Here is a 14,472-nt window from a genome sequence, read left to right on the forward strand (position 1 = left end):
ATCAAACTGCTCTCCTTGTTTCCTCTTATTGAGAGCTGGCCGAGAAGCTCCAAGATGGGGCTGAGAATACTGGAAGAAGTTTGACAGATGTAAAGTTGGGCAGGTAGGAAAAACAGGAGGGTATGATAGTAGGATGTATGGAAAAAATAAAATTGATCACAAGATTGACAATAGAAACAGCAACAAATGCACAATTTTAGGCTGCATTAGTAAAAATCAAGTTGACAAAGTCCTTTTGAGGATTTTAAGCGTCCGTGGGCTCTCTTCCGTACTGAAGGGGGGTGATGGTGTCTGGGGAAAATCAATATTCCAAAAGAACAAGCCCTTCCAAAAAAATTGCTGCTTGTTCACTGAAACAGAGGGTAGCAGGGTCAAGAAACACAAGCCAGGAATTGAAGTCACCGGATAATCCGGCTTCTAATGCATCTCGGCCCCTGACTAAGTGTGACAAAGGCCAAATTGGGGTGGTTGAAACTTGTCTCCCATCCCGAAGGCCTTGCGCTTTGAGTCTTCCCGGGAATCCCGAGGCTGCCAGTCACTCGGGATCAGTTCCCTTAAAGGCAAAGGCTGCACCCCCAGCAGGGCTTTACAGGGGCTCGATCAGACCTCCCTGCGCAGCTCGCTGGTCGTCCTCCCCCCTGTGGGCCACCCGGTCGATCCCAGTGACTCACATGTTTGCCCTCTGGGGTGTCAGATACAAGGCGGGGAAGATACCAGTCACCCACAAAAGCTTAGAATGGCTGCTTCTCTCTTCCAATTGCCTAGTACAGTGTTGGTGAACCTTTTCGGCACCGAGTGCTGAAACGGGAACATGAGTGCGCACTTGTGCCAGAAACAGAAAACAGGCCCCCCCCAGTGCACATGCGTGCGCCAGGAAGATGATCTGGTTTCCGGCGAGCACATGTGCACTGGCCACCTGGTCTTCTGGTTTCTGGTGCACATGCGCTTGCGGAGACCAGCTGGCCCGGTGTGCATGCGTGCGCCAGAAACCAGAAGAGCAGCCGCCTGGTGCACATGCGCACACTGGGAAGATGATCTTCCTGTTTCCAGCGTGCACACACACACCAACCAGCTGGTCTTCATGCACGCATGCTCACAAGAAGACCAGGTGGCCGGTGTGTGTGTGAGTGCCGGAAACTGGAAAATCATCTTCCACACATGTTCACTGGGCGGCTGATCTTCTGGTTTTTGGTGTGCTCGTGCACATGAAGACCAGCTAGCTGGCGCACCGGAACCCGGAAGAGCAACGTGCGACAGCTCACGTGCCCAGAGAGATGGCTATGCGTGCCACTTCCGGCACATGTGCCATAGGTTCACCATCACAGGCCTAGTATCGTTCATGCAAGATTATTTTTAAATGGTTTTACATTTGTCCATTCCTTTTTTTATCTTATTTCTACTTAGGTTGGTTTGCCTTTTCTATATTTCTATAGACTTGGTTCCCCTTTCCTTGTGGCAGTCCTGATTATATGAGGGCAGCTTGTGTGCTTGCCGTTCCTTGCCTTGCTTGTAACTCTTGAGTCAGTCTTGCTCTTGGCCGCTGCCTGGATGAGCTCGACCCTTCTCCCCCCCCCCAAAAAAAAGACCCAGGGTGATCATTGCCTCTTTCCTCCTAGGGCTGAGGGGGAGCCCAGCAACCCCCAGCCAGCTTTGAACCTAAGGGTGGACCAGAACTCACTGCCTCCTGGTTTCTAGCCAGGTGGGCTCCCACTAGGCATCACAGGATCTCATTGCTTATTCGGTACTGCTCTTTGGTCATAATAAAATTTGACTTGGTTCAAAAATAAAGGGTGGTCCCATTAGAGGCAACTTTGGTCACCAGAGATGAACTCTGAGAAGTCAGAGATTTCTTTATGGAAATGAATGGTAGCAAATTTAAAACACACCCAGGAATTAGAATCAAACATTAAACCGCGTTTGGCCTCTGATTCCCTCCATCTCTTAAAAAGATATTAAACAAGAAACGGCAGTAATTCAGACCTAGCAGACCTAGCAAAAACAAAGTTTGCATTCATGCCTAGCGGGTTCTGACCACTACTTTGTGGTGGTTCCAGAAACAACCTGGGGAGCTTTGATTGGGTGGTTCAAGTAGCGACTGGTGAGGTCCAAGAGGTTTGGGCATCATTGCCTAATTGGCTCCTGTGCCAGGTTCACCCCATGCCCTGGATTGGCACTGGGAGGAGGCAACTGAGGAGGCTTGTGTGCCAGTCCCAGTGCTTCTCCAGGCTGGTGCTGTAGGTAGCTGCCAAGAAAATCTTTGCTTTTCCCACTCGGGCATTTTCCACCTGACTGCATGAGCAAAGAGGGGAAAAGGAGGCCAGAAAGGAAGCAGGGGATTAATTCATGGTTGGCCATGTTTCCGATCCCAGTTTGGGGATTTCAAGCCTTTGATGAATTGAACAGGGAAAAAACGATGTCAGCCGGACATCGGAATAATTTTGCCCCTTTCTGGTCCGTGTGTGTCATAAAAAAGTTTTTTGGCTATGGATAGTTCTTCCTCTGGGGTTCCTTCCTCTCATGTTTTAGTTTTCAAGCTGAGTCTAACATTGCCCATTAACAAGGGACAACTTCTAGACCGACCCTCTGCTCAAGCAGGATACCTTATACTATTTTAGACAAATGGCTGTCCAAGCTCTGTTTATGCTGCTGAGGGAGGGAGGGAGGCAGGGAGGGAGGGTGGGTGTGGGGGTTTCTCTGTCATTTGGGCTTGAGTGGAAGGCAAGAGTGGCCTCTGGGCCAAGGGCCTTGGGAGATCCCACAGAGGAGATGTCTCTCCTGGCTGCCCTTCAGGTTGGAGAGTGCAGAGCCTCTGTTCAGCCCCTGGAGAGCAGGAGATGGAGCCAGCCCAGGAATACCCGCCCTCCCCAAAAGAAGGGACTGGCTGTCCAGAGGGAGGAGGGCTTAAGAGCAGCCTCTTGGCAAAAAGTGTTTGGGGGAGGGGGTCTGCTTCTGCTGGGTTGGCCTTGGAGTGAACCATCCAGGGACCCCACCCCTCATTTCCCTCCCTTGGTATCTTTTTCTCAGAGGGGGCTCTGCACCCCCTGCAAGGCCAAGAGGAGCTGGGGAGGTGGTTAATGGTGCGGGCTGCGGGGGGGGGGGACTGGGGGTCCTGCCGGGCTGCTTTTTCTCCCAAGGCAGCCTAGATGTCAGCTGCCTTCACTCCCTTTTGTGCACATCCAGGGAGGGGAAGGCGGACGGAAGAACTACAAGGCAGCAGCAGTCTTGGGGAATCCCAGAGTGAGGCTCAGGAAGGGAGAGAGACCCTCGGGGGGGATTCTTGGGGTCTCCTGAATAAAGTTGCCATCCAGGGTTGGAACTTGCCCAGCAAAAGAGGCAAAAGCAGAAGACGCTCCGAAGACACCTTGCCCTTCACCAGGTGCAAAGGAGCCTTTCCACCTTGTGCTTATCTTAGGCATCTCGGGGGCTGCAGGGCGTCCTCTCTCTGCACTGCAGCCTTTAAAACTGGGCACTGTGTTTCTTGGTGTCGCGCAGGCAGCTCTGCCTGCTCTTGAACGCAGAGAACATCTTCCACTCCATGGCAGACATCCTCCTGCGGGAAGAGGACCTCCGTTTTGCTTCCACCATGGTCCACACCCTCAACACCATCCTCCTGACGTCTTCTGAGCTCTTCCAGCTGAGGAACCAACTCAAGGATCTGAAGACTCCGGTAGGTTGGAGAAAGGCTCTCCTACCTCCCCTGCTTGAGTTCCTTGGCTCCCTCCCAGTCCTCTGCTCAGATAAGCTTAGCTTCCTAGGTGGCACCCCCATCTTTAAATGGAGAGGTCTGTTGACCTCCCCCCCCCCCGTTATGCTGTGGGGCTTCAGGAAGGGAGGGGGTATGACCAGTTCCGCGGCCAAAAGCCTGCTCTGCCCGGCTGAAGGAGCCTCTTGGGCCACAATAGCCTCCATGAATCTTGAGCGAGTCAGCTTTGGACAATCCTAAAATGAGGTCAGCAGTGAAAATTGCTTCCCTCTAAGCCTCTTAATCCTACCAGTTTCCCAGCCTTTCAGCGCCAGGAATCTCCTGGAGAAGATTGCCGAGTTGTTCTCTCCAGTAGGGCAGGAGAAGGCCCTGCGGGGGGCACCTAGGGGATGGCCAGCAAGGGAGTGTTGTGGCACTGCCACGGACCCCCTCTGGGCCAGGGCTTGGGGGGAGACGCAAATTCCCCGTCGCCCTCGGCCACTTCCCCTTCTGTGCTGCTGCCCTTCAGCCAGGCCAGCAGGCCAGGCACCCAACTGGGTGGCTAAGCCCTTGGCAGAGACGGCTGCCTTTGCTGCTGAGCAATTTTCCTTTTTCCTTCCTACAGTTTTCACAGTTTTGAAGGTAAACATTTGCTCAATTCTGTTTCAGTATCAGTTTACTGAAGTGTTAAAAGTGTGAATCTGCATAACCCCCCCCCCCCGTGCCGTTTTGTACAGTGTTTTGCAAATGTACTTTGTTTTGCAAGCTGTTTCTTCCAGGAGGAGCCATTTGGGACCGGAGTGCTCAGAAAATACAAAACTATGTAGAATTGAGCTACAAGTGATTTTTGTTTTGTTTTGTTCCCTGCTTTGTTTCCCCAGGAAAGCCGCAACCTCTTCTGCTGTCTCTACCGCTCCTGGTGTCACAATCCAGTCACCACCGTCTCCCTGTGTTTCCTGACTCAGAATTACAAGCACGCCTACGACCTCATCCAGAAGTTGTATCCTTCTAGGGCTCTGCATGGCTCTCTCCCTCAGGATGCTTCTGGGGTGGAGAGGAGGGGGGCGGCTTCCAGGCCATGAAGCACCAGGAAGGAAGCGGGGTGGGAGGCTTGCTTTTCTCACCCCACAAGGATGGCTGCTGCCTCCGCTGCTCGCCTAGGGCCTCATTCCACCAGCGGAGGAACCTTCATGGACCACCAAAGGTGATCCATGGGAAATGAGACACCCAACCTGGAGGTCTGGGCGGCATCGGGATTCAGAGGATTTGGCAGAAGGCCAACTGAAATGCAGTTTCTCATTCAGATTAGCGCACTCGAGCCCTTCGATTCACCTCCTGCAGGAGGAGTCAGCAGCCTTCTGGATGCAGGCAGGCAGTTTTCTGTCCAGTGGTTCTTCAGCCAGACTGATGGTCAGGTCCCTTTTTCCAGGGCTGTGGAGCATGGCTGTATTTCCTTGCAAGCCCTCTGTGGAAATGGCTCCCCACTCCTGTCATTGTCCTACCCTGAGGACTGGTGGCTTAACACTCTTGAAAAGATGCGCAGATGATTCCAAAAGATTTCAGAAACTTAGCAATGTAGGTTGGAGGAATAAACCTCTATCATGCCCTGCTAGGTGCCTATCACAGCCTCTTTAACCCTTGTGTTCTTCTGATGAGGGCAGCTACAGGACCCACTGCTTTCTGGTGGTTTACTGCCATTTTCAGCTGGCGTTTTGAGGAGCACCCCAACTCTTTCTTCGCACACTTGTTTTCTATGGATCAACCCCCCCCCCACTTCTGAAAGTCACTCACAAGGAGCTGTGCTGGATGCAGGGGCTTTCCTGCAGTGGGACCCTCTCTCTGTGAGCCTCAAAACTGCCTGGGGAACCTCTTGATGTTTAAATGCCTTGACTGCTGATCCAGTGGAGACCTGGAGGTTACGGTCGATTTCCTGATTGAGGTTGACAAGCTGGTCCAGTTGATCGAATGCCCGATCTTTACCTGTGAGTTTACTCGCTCTCTGACCCTTCTTTGCAATATTTTGTTTGTTATGGCAGTCTGTGTGTCTTCATTTACTTATCTATTTATTAGCATTTATATAGGCACCCGTCTTGAACCAACATTGGGCAATCTGAAAGCAACAAATTAAAAATGTTTGTGTACAACAGAAAATGTTAAAACCACAAGTATAAAAACCAAATCAAAGCCCGGCACCATCGGTAAACTTTTACTTGCAGCCCACAGCAAGTTCCCCTCATCAATCTCACCCTAAACTAGCACTGGGGGAGGGGAAGCGAAGCCTTGAAGTGCTTTGGGGACAGCTGAAAGGCCTGCCAGACCTCAGGAGGGAATGTCTTCTTGCGCATTAGAACATGGCAGCTTTTAAGAGAGGGGATTAGGAGTCTGTTTGATCTGGTGGGGCAGGCAGATGTCTATAGAGGGAGGCAGCCCCACAGATAACCTGGTCCCGTGTCATGTAAGGCTTTGAAGAGAATAAGTGACTTCTCAGATGCCGTCCAAAGGAAACTGGGAACCAGTACAGTTCATGCAAAGGGTACAATGGAGCTAAAACTGGGGCACCCTAAACTATGCACGCTGCCAAATTCTGGACCAATTGTAGTTTCTTCCCACCCACCCCCAAGGTTTATTGGGTTTTTATTTTTAAACATATATCAAAATCAATACATGAACAGTGTGGTCTCTGGGTATGGTTCATATTGATACAAATAACAACAGTCAATTATTACTTTAATCAAATTTATTATTTATTATTTATTTATTTAATTAGATTTCTAGACCGCCCTTCTCCCGAAGGACTCAGGGCGGTGTACAGCCAAGATAAAAATAAACAATGTACAATTAAAAACTAAATTAAAAAACTTATTATACAATTTGGCCAAAAAATTAAAATATTTAAAATCTAAAAAACCCCAATTTAAAACTTAGATAAAATTTAAATTCAAAATCTAAACAGTTTAAGAAAGCCCCGCGCGGACAAACAATTATGTTTTCAATTTGCGGCGAAAGGTCCGAAGGTCAGGTATTTGGCGTAAACCAGGGGGAAGTTCATTCCAAAGAGTATATAATCCTAATATTAATGTACTTGATTATTTTAAAGTATATTCAATATTTCAATGTTCCATTCTAATGTCAATGATCTTCTTGAACATACATAGTAATACCATCTTTCAACCTCTCAACTTTCCATCTAATTATTACTTATTTTCAATGTATATAGAAATTATAACTACTAATATTCCCCCTAATTCTTATTTCTACTTCTATTCTGGCTTCTAGTCAGGTCACTCTTAACAAGTCCTAATATTAAAACATTTATGTTAATACATAGTCCTTCATATAAAGGTATATATTCTTATTTCTACTGGTATTTCTAGTTTTTAATCATATTAGAAAAAAGAAGAAAGAAAAAAAGGAGAAAAAAATAACTATTCTATCCATTCCGTTTTAATACTTCAATTCTTATTCGTTTTTTGGCTTTCCTCCCATATTCTTCTCTTGGACCTTTGTCTCTGTCAACATCTGTATCTTTATTATTCCATCTAAATATTTCTCCTGTTTCTATCCTCCTAGGCTGCCGTATCTCCAGAGTATTCAAGCATACTCCTGTCTCCCTTTCAAAAACATCTTCCAGATTATCCAATTCCATTTTTATACTGTGTTTCCCCGAAAATAAGATCCTGTCTTATATTTTTTTTGAACCCTGAAATAAGCGCTTGGCCTTATTGCCATACGCTCAAAAGCCCGATTAGGTTTATTATCAGGGGATGCCTTATTTTGGGGAAAACAAGGTATTTCTCAAAAAGTTTTTCTCATTCTCTTGTTTTATTTGATGGCTTGTCTATTCTATTCTTTCCGCCGCCTCCTCTCTTTCCTGGACTCTTTGATGATCATTCATTGCCAGTTGTATTATATTTTCTACTTTGTCACTTATGCCTTGGATTAAGTCTTTTATCTCTCTTTGATTCTCTATCATGGTATCCCTGATGCTTTGAAACATCCACGCCTTTTCTTTTGAAATCTCACTCATTTCTCCCCGAAAAGGCATCTTGTTTTAGTTTAATAAGTCCACTTTTAGTCAGGGCCACAAATAATATATTCAGTTCTAGTTTTGCTCATCAAAGAGTTCAATAATCATAGCTCAGGGTTATTCAATTTAAATAGTCCAGACAGTTTCCACACAACAAAAGTAACTTTTTTAAGTAAATAATTTTGTCTTCCTTATCATAATAGTGAAATAATTATAGGACAATTAGTATCACCACAATCCTTCAAAAAGATGTTTATTTCTTCTGTCAAAATTTTCCTAGATTTGTAGGGGTGTAGTATATTCCATTCACCAATAGATGACAGCATCAGCATTGTTTCAAACGTGATAAATTAAAATCCAAATTTAATTCAATTTATAGAGACAAAATTAGATACTCTAAATCAATTCAGGTACATAGTTCCAGCATATTATAATGCCTTTCCATAAGAACCCCTACCCAGTTTAAAATCCAATTATCTTTGATCAAAAGATCTTTACCTTTTCTCCCCTCAGTTCCTTTCATTCGGGTCTAGGATTTTTCTCTCTGGTTATAAATAAACTATAAATTTCATAAATTACCTTTATAAAAGGTAATTCTAGGAGTCTCTTTTCTTCTCTGGATTTTCTTCTTTTTTCCTTTAAGTTTAGGGACTAAATGCAGAAAAAAAAGGGGGGGGTCTTGTCACCCAGCTCCAATCACTGTTCACTAACTCTGCTCCAGCACCAGTCTTAGTTGTTCCTCGGCTGTCCCAGCTTTGTGGCAGCCATAAAGCATCCATTCTGTGGCTGTCATAACTTGAGTTTGTCATTAAATGAGCAGTCCTAAAGCGAGGTCCTACCGCATTCCTGCACCTGGTCTAGGAGGGAATTCCCTAGGAGCTCTGCCCCCCCCCCAAGTCTTCTCTTCTTCCTCGCCTTCTTAACCAGGAGCCGGATCAGGCAGGGCACCCCTCTTCACTTTGCCTCCCCTACAGGGAGGCTTTGGCTCCTCTCGGAGTCCACCAACAGGGAGGATTTGGCACTGGAGTGCGGAGACCCAATCTCATATCTGATCTCGCTGCGATGTCAATGGGAAGTCGACTAATTGTAGTTTCTGAGTGGTCTTCAAGGGTAGCCCCATGGAGAGTGCACTGCAGTAATCCAAACTGGAAGCAACTCCTGGTCCAGGAAAGGGTTTAATCGGTACAAAGGTTCCCGCAGGAGCTAGCCCCAGACTCAGTCCAGGGTAACTGGATTTAAGTGCAAACAGGTTGCCAAGTATGTAGATCATGTCATGTGACTGCAGGGCTGTGGTAGTTGTGCAAAATTTTGTAATGGCTAAAAATGCTTTATGGGCCATAAAGCACCCATTCTGTGGCTGTCATAACTTGAGTTTGTTATTAAATGAGCAGTCCTAAAGTGAGGTCCTACCGCATTCCTGCACCTGGTCTAGAAGGGAATTCCCTAGGACAGCGGTTCTCAACCTGTGGGTCATGACCCCGTTGGGGGTCGAATGACAATTTGCCAGGGGTCGCCTAAGACCATCGGAAATATGGGAAGTATACTTGCGAGTCGAAGAATCGCGCTCCAGTGGTTGACTCCACAAGCCAGCTGCAGGCTCTTCAAATCGCTAGCCGAATTCGGCTTCAGGCGCGATGAATTAAAAAAGAGAGAAATCTTTGCTCTGATGTCTCCCTCTCAAACCAGCTGCAATCATTCCCAATCGCTAGCCTAATCTGGCGTCAGGAGCGATAAACTTAATAGGGGAGGAGTCTCCACTTTAGTGCCTCCGTCCTCAAGGCAATCGCAAGCAGTTCAGATCGCTAGCCAATACGGCTTCAGGCGCGATAAAATCAAAACGAAAATAATTTTACGGTTGGGGTCGCCACATCGTGGGGAATTGTATTAAAGGGGTCGCCACATCGTGGGGAATTGTATTAAAGGGGTCGCAGCACTATAAAGGTTGAGAACCACTGCCCTAGGAGCTCTGTCCTGGCTCTGCCCCCCACCCCACTCCCCAAGTCTTCTCTTCTTGCTTGCCTTCTTACCCAAATGCTCTTCTTCCCTGGCTCCCTCCGTTTGGCTTCCTGGGCTTCAAGCCATGATGGGCTGCTGCCCTCATGCGCTTTGGAGCCCACGAGGCCCTGGGCTGTTGTTTTCCATGAGAAGCTTTTTAGTAGCCCACCTAACCAGGTAACTCCTTGTCACTGGATCCCAGGTTTCAGGGACCCACTTCTGTTTCTGCCAGCCTCACCGCATGGGTCCTGCCCTGGATTTCTTTCAGATCTCCGCCTGCAGCTGCTGGATGTGAAAAGCAACCCGTACCTCCTCAAGGCGCTCTATGGGCTGCTGATGCTTCTGCCCCAGAGCAACGCTTTCCAGCTCCTCTCCCACCGGCTCCAGTGCGTCCCGAACCCAGAACTCATGCAAACAGCGTAAGTTGCACCTTGGCTAAATCGGGCGCCCAAACGAAAAGCCATATTCCCCACTACCCTTTCCAAGGGGGAGGCCGCCCTAGGATAGAAGTGGCCTGTTGACTTGGAAGAACCGGCTGACCAACGTTGTCCACCTTTGGCCGCTTGTTCTCTTTCCATGGCTGCACCACCTTTTACCATTGGGGGCGCCTTTTGCACAAGGAGAGCCATGTTCAAAATAACCATTCAGCGCAGGAGGCTGCACAGCAGGTAAAATGCCTTTGCTCTTTGCCTCTAAGGGGCTCACCTGCCCTGTGACCCTGCAGCCTTTGCAGAGGGCATTCACAGCTGCGCTTGGCCCATCAAGGACCCACAGAACTGGCATCCACTGCCTTGAAGGGTCCCGACTGAATGGCCCTCGGGCACGTTTCAGGAAAATGCCTGGTTCCACCGGGCCCCTGTTGGAGCACCTCAGCTGCTTTTTGGACTCCTGGTGTGGGGCTGGCAGGCAGCTGGGACTTTTCCCCTGGATGCAGAAGTGAGGAAGAGGGTCCTGGTGACGGCATCTCAGCCCTCGCCTAGCTGGTCCCAGCTTTGTCTATTTTTGGTAACCTCAGAGAGCTGTTCCTCATGCCTTTGGCATCCAGGGTGGAAAATTCCCCTTGCAGTGTTGTCATGGAAACCAGCCCCAGGGCAGCAGCTGGAGCCATTTGCCGCCGCCATCCCCCACAGGTGGCAGAGGGGCCCCTGGGAAATCCTTCGCCCAGCCTTCCTCCCTCACCCCCTGGCCCTTCTCAGGGAAGCTAGGAAGAAGCCAGGCCTTCTTCTTGGGAAGTCTTGGAACAAGACTTGGGAAGTCTTGGGACTTGGGAAGACTTCTTGGGAAGTCTTGGGACTCCTCCACCGGCTCTTCCAAAGGCAGTGCTGGGAACTGGTTCTTGGGGCAGGGAGGCGGGGTCCTTTTCTTCCTCCTGGACCTCTTCTGCAGGCCTTTTCCCCACCCAAAGGGCCTTGACTGGGTTGAGCGCTCCAAGGCTTGGAGAGGAGTTTCCGACACCCCTGATACACACACACACACACACACACACCGCAGCATCGCAACCCTTGAAGGCTTCTCTTCTCTGGGGCTGGACTCTCTTCCCTACTGCCTGGGCCTTGGGGTAGCCTGGAAACCTGCGATTCCCACTCGCTTCCAGCTGTTCCTTTCTTTTCGGGGCAGGGTTCCCCCACACCTGTTTTTCTAGTGGGGAGGGGAGGGCAACCTGTGGGGGTAGGAGGCATATCAGCCCTGGGGAGTTGGAAAAGGATTTTTTGGCTCTTCCAGAATGTCCCTTTGTCCTAATAGAAATGTCATTCTGTGTGAGGGGCAGAGGGTCATCTAGTCCAGCCCTCACAGGGCACATTGCAGCCACCCTGTCACTAGTGGGCCAGAAGCAGAGGAGCCACATTTGGTGTATGTGGAGCCTTCTGCTCAGAGAAAGTGGGGAAAGGCTCCAGTTGGGATGGGGGGCTGGCAGCAACTAGATCTCCCACTTTTTCTCTGCGGTGCGGATGGGCAGCCCATCCTCTCTTCTAAAACCACATTAAGGGGGTTCCTGTCACCCCCATTTCCTTAGGGCTATCAGGCAGGTCCAGTGTGTTGAAGGCCAGCAGAGAATTTGCTTGAGCCTTGTGGGAAACTAAAGGAAATAGTCCCAAACCGTCCCGGATAATCATCCTCACTGGAATCCTGAATGTGGGCTCCAGAGGGCTGGAGAAGAGCAGGGGAAGACCTGGCCTAACCCACCAGCCTTTGCAGTGGGGCTCTGCTGCCTCCTTATGCAAATCCTACCCTGTAATGAGGAAGGGGGCCAGGAGACAGTGAGACCCCACCAGACCTGCCCTTTCCTGCCACCCTCAAGAGGTGGGCACTGGGTGCATCTGGCCGGATGGGAGCCCCAGGGGGGCCCAGTCTGTGCTGCACTTGGGAAGCCCCTGGCATTTCTCCTGTTCTGCGCCCCCCCCCCTTTGGCTTCAGTCCTCGCTGGGCTTGGGCTGGGGGGGAGGGTCGGGGAGGAGCATGACAGCCTTTCGGGCGGGGAGGCAAGTGGCGATTCGGCCACCTGCTTGCCGGCCGAGCCTAAAAACCAGGCAGGGGACCTCAGGATTGCCTCGAGGGGCCCCGCTGCCGAGCTCCCCCCCTGTGAGCGGCCTGCGCCACCTGACCCTCCGCCCTCTTTCCGCAGGGACCCTGCCAAGCCCGGCCAGGCCGCCAGGAAATCGGCCGCCGGCCCCGCCATCGACTACGCGGAGCTGCTGCAGCACTTCGAAAGGGTCCAGGGCAAGCACCTCCAGGGCCGGCACCAGCGGGCCGTGCGGGCGGGAGAGCCGACGGAGCGGCGGGGGGCGGCCGCCTTCTGAAGGTCCGCGCGAGGACGGGACCTCTCGGCTCCCCGCAGACTCACCGGCCCGAGGCCGCGCAGCCCGCCCGGACTTTCTTCGGCCGACCGCACCTGACTGCCCAGGCCGGACATCGGGGGGGGAGGGACGCCGCCGCTGCGGCCTGGCCGTGCGCGCTGGTCCGCGTGGTTGTCGTCGGCCCTCCCGCCAGGCCCCGGAGGTCTCCCCGCGGGGTGCTCCGGCGTCGCCCGCGAGTCCTGTGTCCCGTTGCTTGAATAAAGAGATTGGAAATAAAGAGGACTGGAAACGCTCCGGGCCGTTTATGGCGCCGCTGGGCGCATAGCTCCTGCGACGGGCTCTACGGGACGTCGGGCGGGCACTGGGGGGGGGGGGAGGAATTAAAACGGACCGTCCGGGATCCTGTGGGGCCGAGGTCGGCAGCGGGCGGCGCCCAAGCCGGGGCCTTTTTCGGCCGAGGAAACCCGCCAGGAGATTCGGGGGTGTGTGTTTGTGTGCGGGTTTCAATTGTAAGAGGCCGCCTGGAAGGAGGCGCAAAGCGGCAGCTGATCAGGCCCTGCGGCGGTCCTCGGGAACGGCCCGAGTCAGCCGGGGCGCTCTGTCGTCGTCCCAGCCACCTTAGCCCGCCAGCAGCGGCTCTCCGCGAGACCGAGTAGCGTCCACCATCTCCCGCCCAGTAGACCCTTCGGGGCTCCCGAGCCGCGCTCCCTCCCGGGCGCCTCTTGTCTCCGCAGCCCCGGGCCGAGCGCGCCGTCCGAGTTCCCGGGGCTCCGGCTGAGACGCGACGGAGGGCGGGGGGGGGGCGCCCCTCCTCGCCCACGTGACTGGAGCGCGCCCCCTCCCCGCGCCGGCATCCGAGGCGCGCGCCCGTCCCCCGCAGCCCATGGCCCGCCGCTGCCGCCTCCCCCGCGCATCGCCCTCGCCGGCCCCGCCAGCCGCCCCGGCCGAGAAGTGACCGAGCGGGCGCGCCGCCGCCGCCGCCGCCGCAGAGCCTCGCCTGACGCGTCGCAACAGCGCAGCGGAAGGGAACGGAGCGGGCGGGCATGGAGGCGGCGGAGAAGGAGTGCGGGGCGCTGGGCGGCCTCTTCCAGGCCATCGTCAACGACATGAAGGTGAGCGGCGCGCGGCGGCCAGCCAGGGCGTCTCTGAGGACGTGCAAAAGGCGAGGCGGGGTCGGCGGGTCTCGGGCACCCCCGACGCCCTTGGCGCCCGACGCCGCACGGGCTATGGGGCGGCTCGGCTCGCAGCTTGCGGGGAGCCTCCGGTCTCGTCTCCCGGTGTTGGGGCGGGGCAGCCTTTGGGGAGAGCCCTGCCCGCTGCGGGAAGCGCCTTCTCGGGCGGGGGCGCTGCGGAGCCCCTTGTAGGCGTGGGGGGGGGGAGGCGGCCGCTTTCCCGAAGGAGCCGGGCCACGCTTCTCCAACGGAAGTGGCCGCCTTCTCCCGTCGCCCCGGCCAAGGGGGTCGGCTCGCCGGAGCCCTTTGCCCGCCCCCGTCCTGCACAGGTGCAGCAGGCAGCGGAGGTGTTTCGGGCGGCGCCGGGAGCTGGGAGGCGCCGGACTCCCCGCGCTGCCTCTTGGGGGCGGCTTCCCCTGCCTGCCGCCGGCCTGGAGACGCGGCCCGCGCTCGCCTGCCGGGCCTTTTGCTGGTGGGGCCGCGCTACAATGTAGCCTTCGGCGCAGGGTAGCTGCCTGTGCGGGCCGCTTCGGGGCATCGCCTCTCTCTCCCGTCCGGCGCCGCTGCCCTGGTTCGGCCCGGTGGGCAGGCCGAGAGAGGCTCGCTGCCTTGCCCTGTTTCTGCCCCTGCGTGGGCGAGGGGCTCCGCCGGGCCCTCCCGCCAGGCCCCGGAGGTCTCCCCGCGGGGTGCTCCGGCGTCGCCCGCGAGTCCTGTGTCCCGTTGCTTGAATAAAGAGATTGGAAATAAAGAGGACTGGAAACGCTCCGGGCCGTTTATGGCGCCGCTGGGCGCATAGCTCCT

The 14,472-nt window shown here is 53.2% G+C and overlaps 2 protein-coding genes across 3 annotated transcripts in view; both read left to right on the forward strand.

Moving 5' to 3' along the window:
• The window catches only part of VAC14 (VAC14 component of PIKFYVE complex), a 61,282-nt gene extending 48,506 nt beyond the window's left edge, over positions 1-12,776 (forward strand). Inside the window, exons 15-19 of the mRNA XM_058154864.1 lie at positions 3,493-3,667; positions 4,564-4,682; positions 5,585-5,664; positions 9,973-10,123; positions 12,328-12,776. Coding sequence (XP_058010847.1) covers positions 3,493-3,667; positions 4,564-4,682; positions 5,585-5,664; positions 9,973-10,123; positions 12,328-12,502 — 700 coding nt within the window. The 3' untranslated portion in view covers positions 12,503-12,776. The remainder of the gene's footprint in view (positions 1-3,492; positions 3,668-4,563; positions 4,683-5,584; positions 5,665-9,972; positions 10,124-12,327) is intronic.
• A 331-nt stretch (positions 12,777-13,107) lies between these two features.
• MTSS2 (MTSS I-BAR domain containing 2) overlaps positions 13,108-14,472 on the forward strand; it is an 80,479-nt gene continuing 79,114 nt past the window's right edge. The window contains exon 1 of one of the 2 annotated variants that reach the window (XM_058154942.1): positions 13,108-13,611. In XM_058154942.1, the coding sequence (XP_058010925.1) occupies positions 13,543-13,611 (69 nt within the window). In that variant the 5' untranslated portion in view covers positions 13,108-13,542. The remainder of the gene's footprint in view (positions 13,612-14,472) is intronic. The other variant, XM_058154944.1, reaches the window with a different exon arrangement.

Source organism: Ahaetulla prasina, chromosome 12 (assembly GCF_028640845.1).
Source record: "Ahaetulla prasina isolate Xishuangbanna chromosome 12, ASM2864084v1, whole genome shotgun sequence".
Lineage (NCBI taxonomy): Eukaryota > Metazoa > Chordata > Lepidosauria > Squamata > Colubridae > Ahaetulla > Ahaetulla prasina.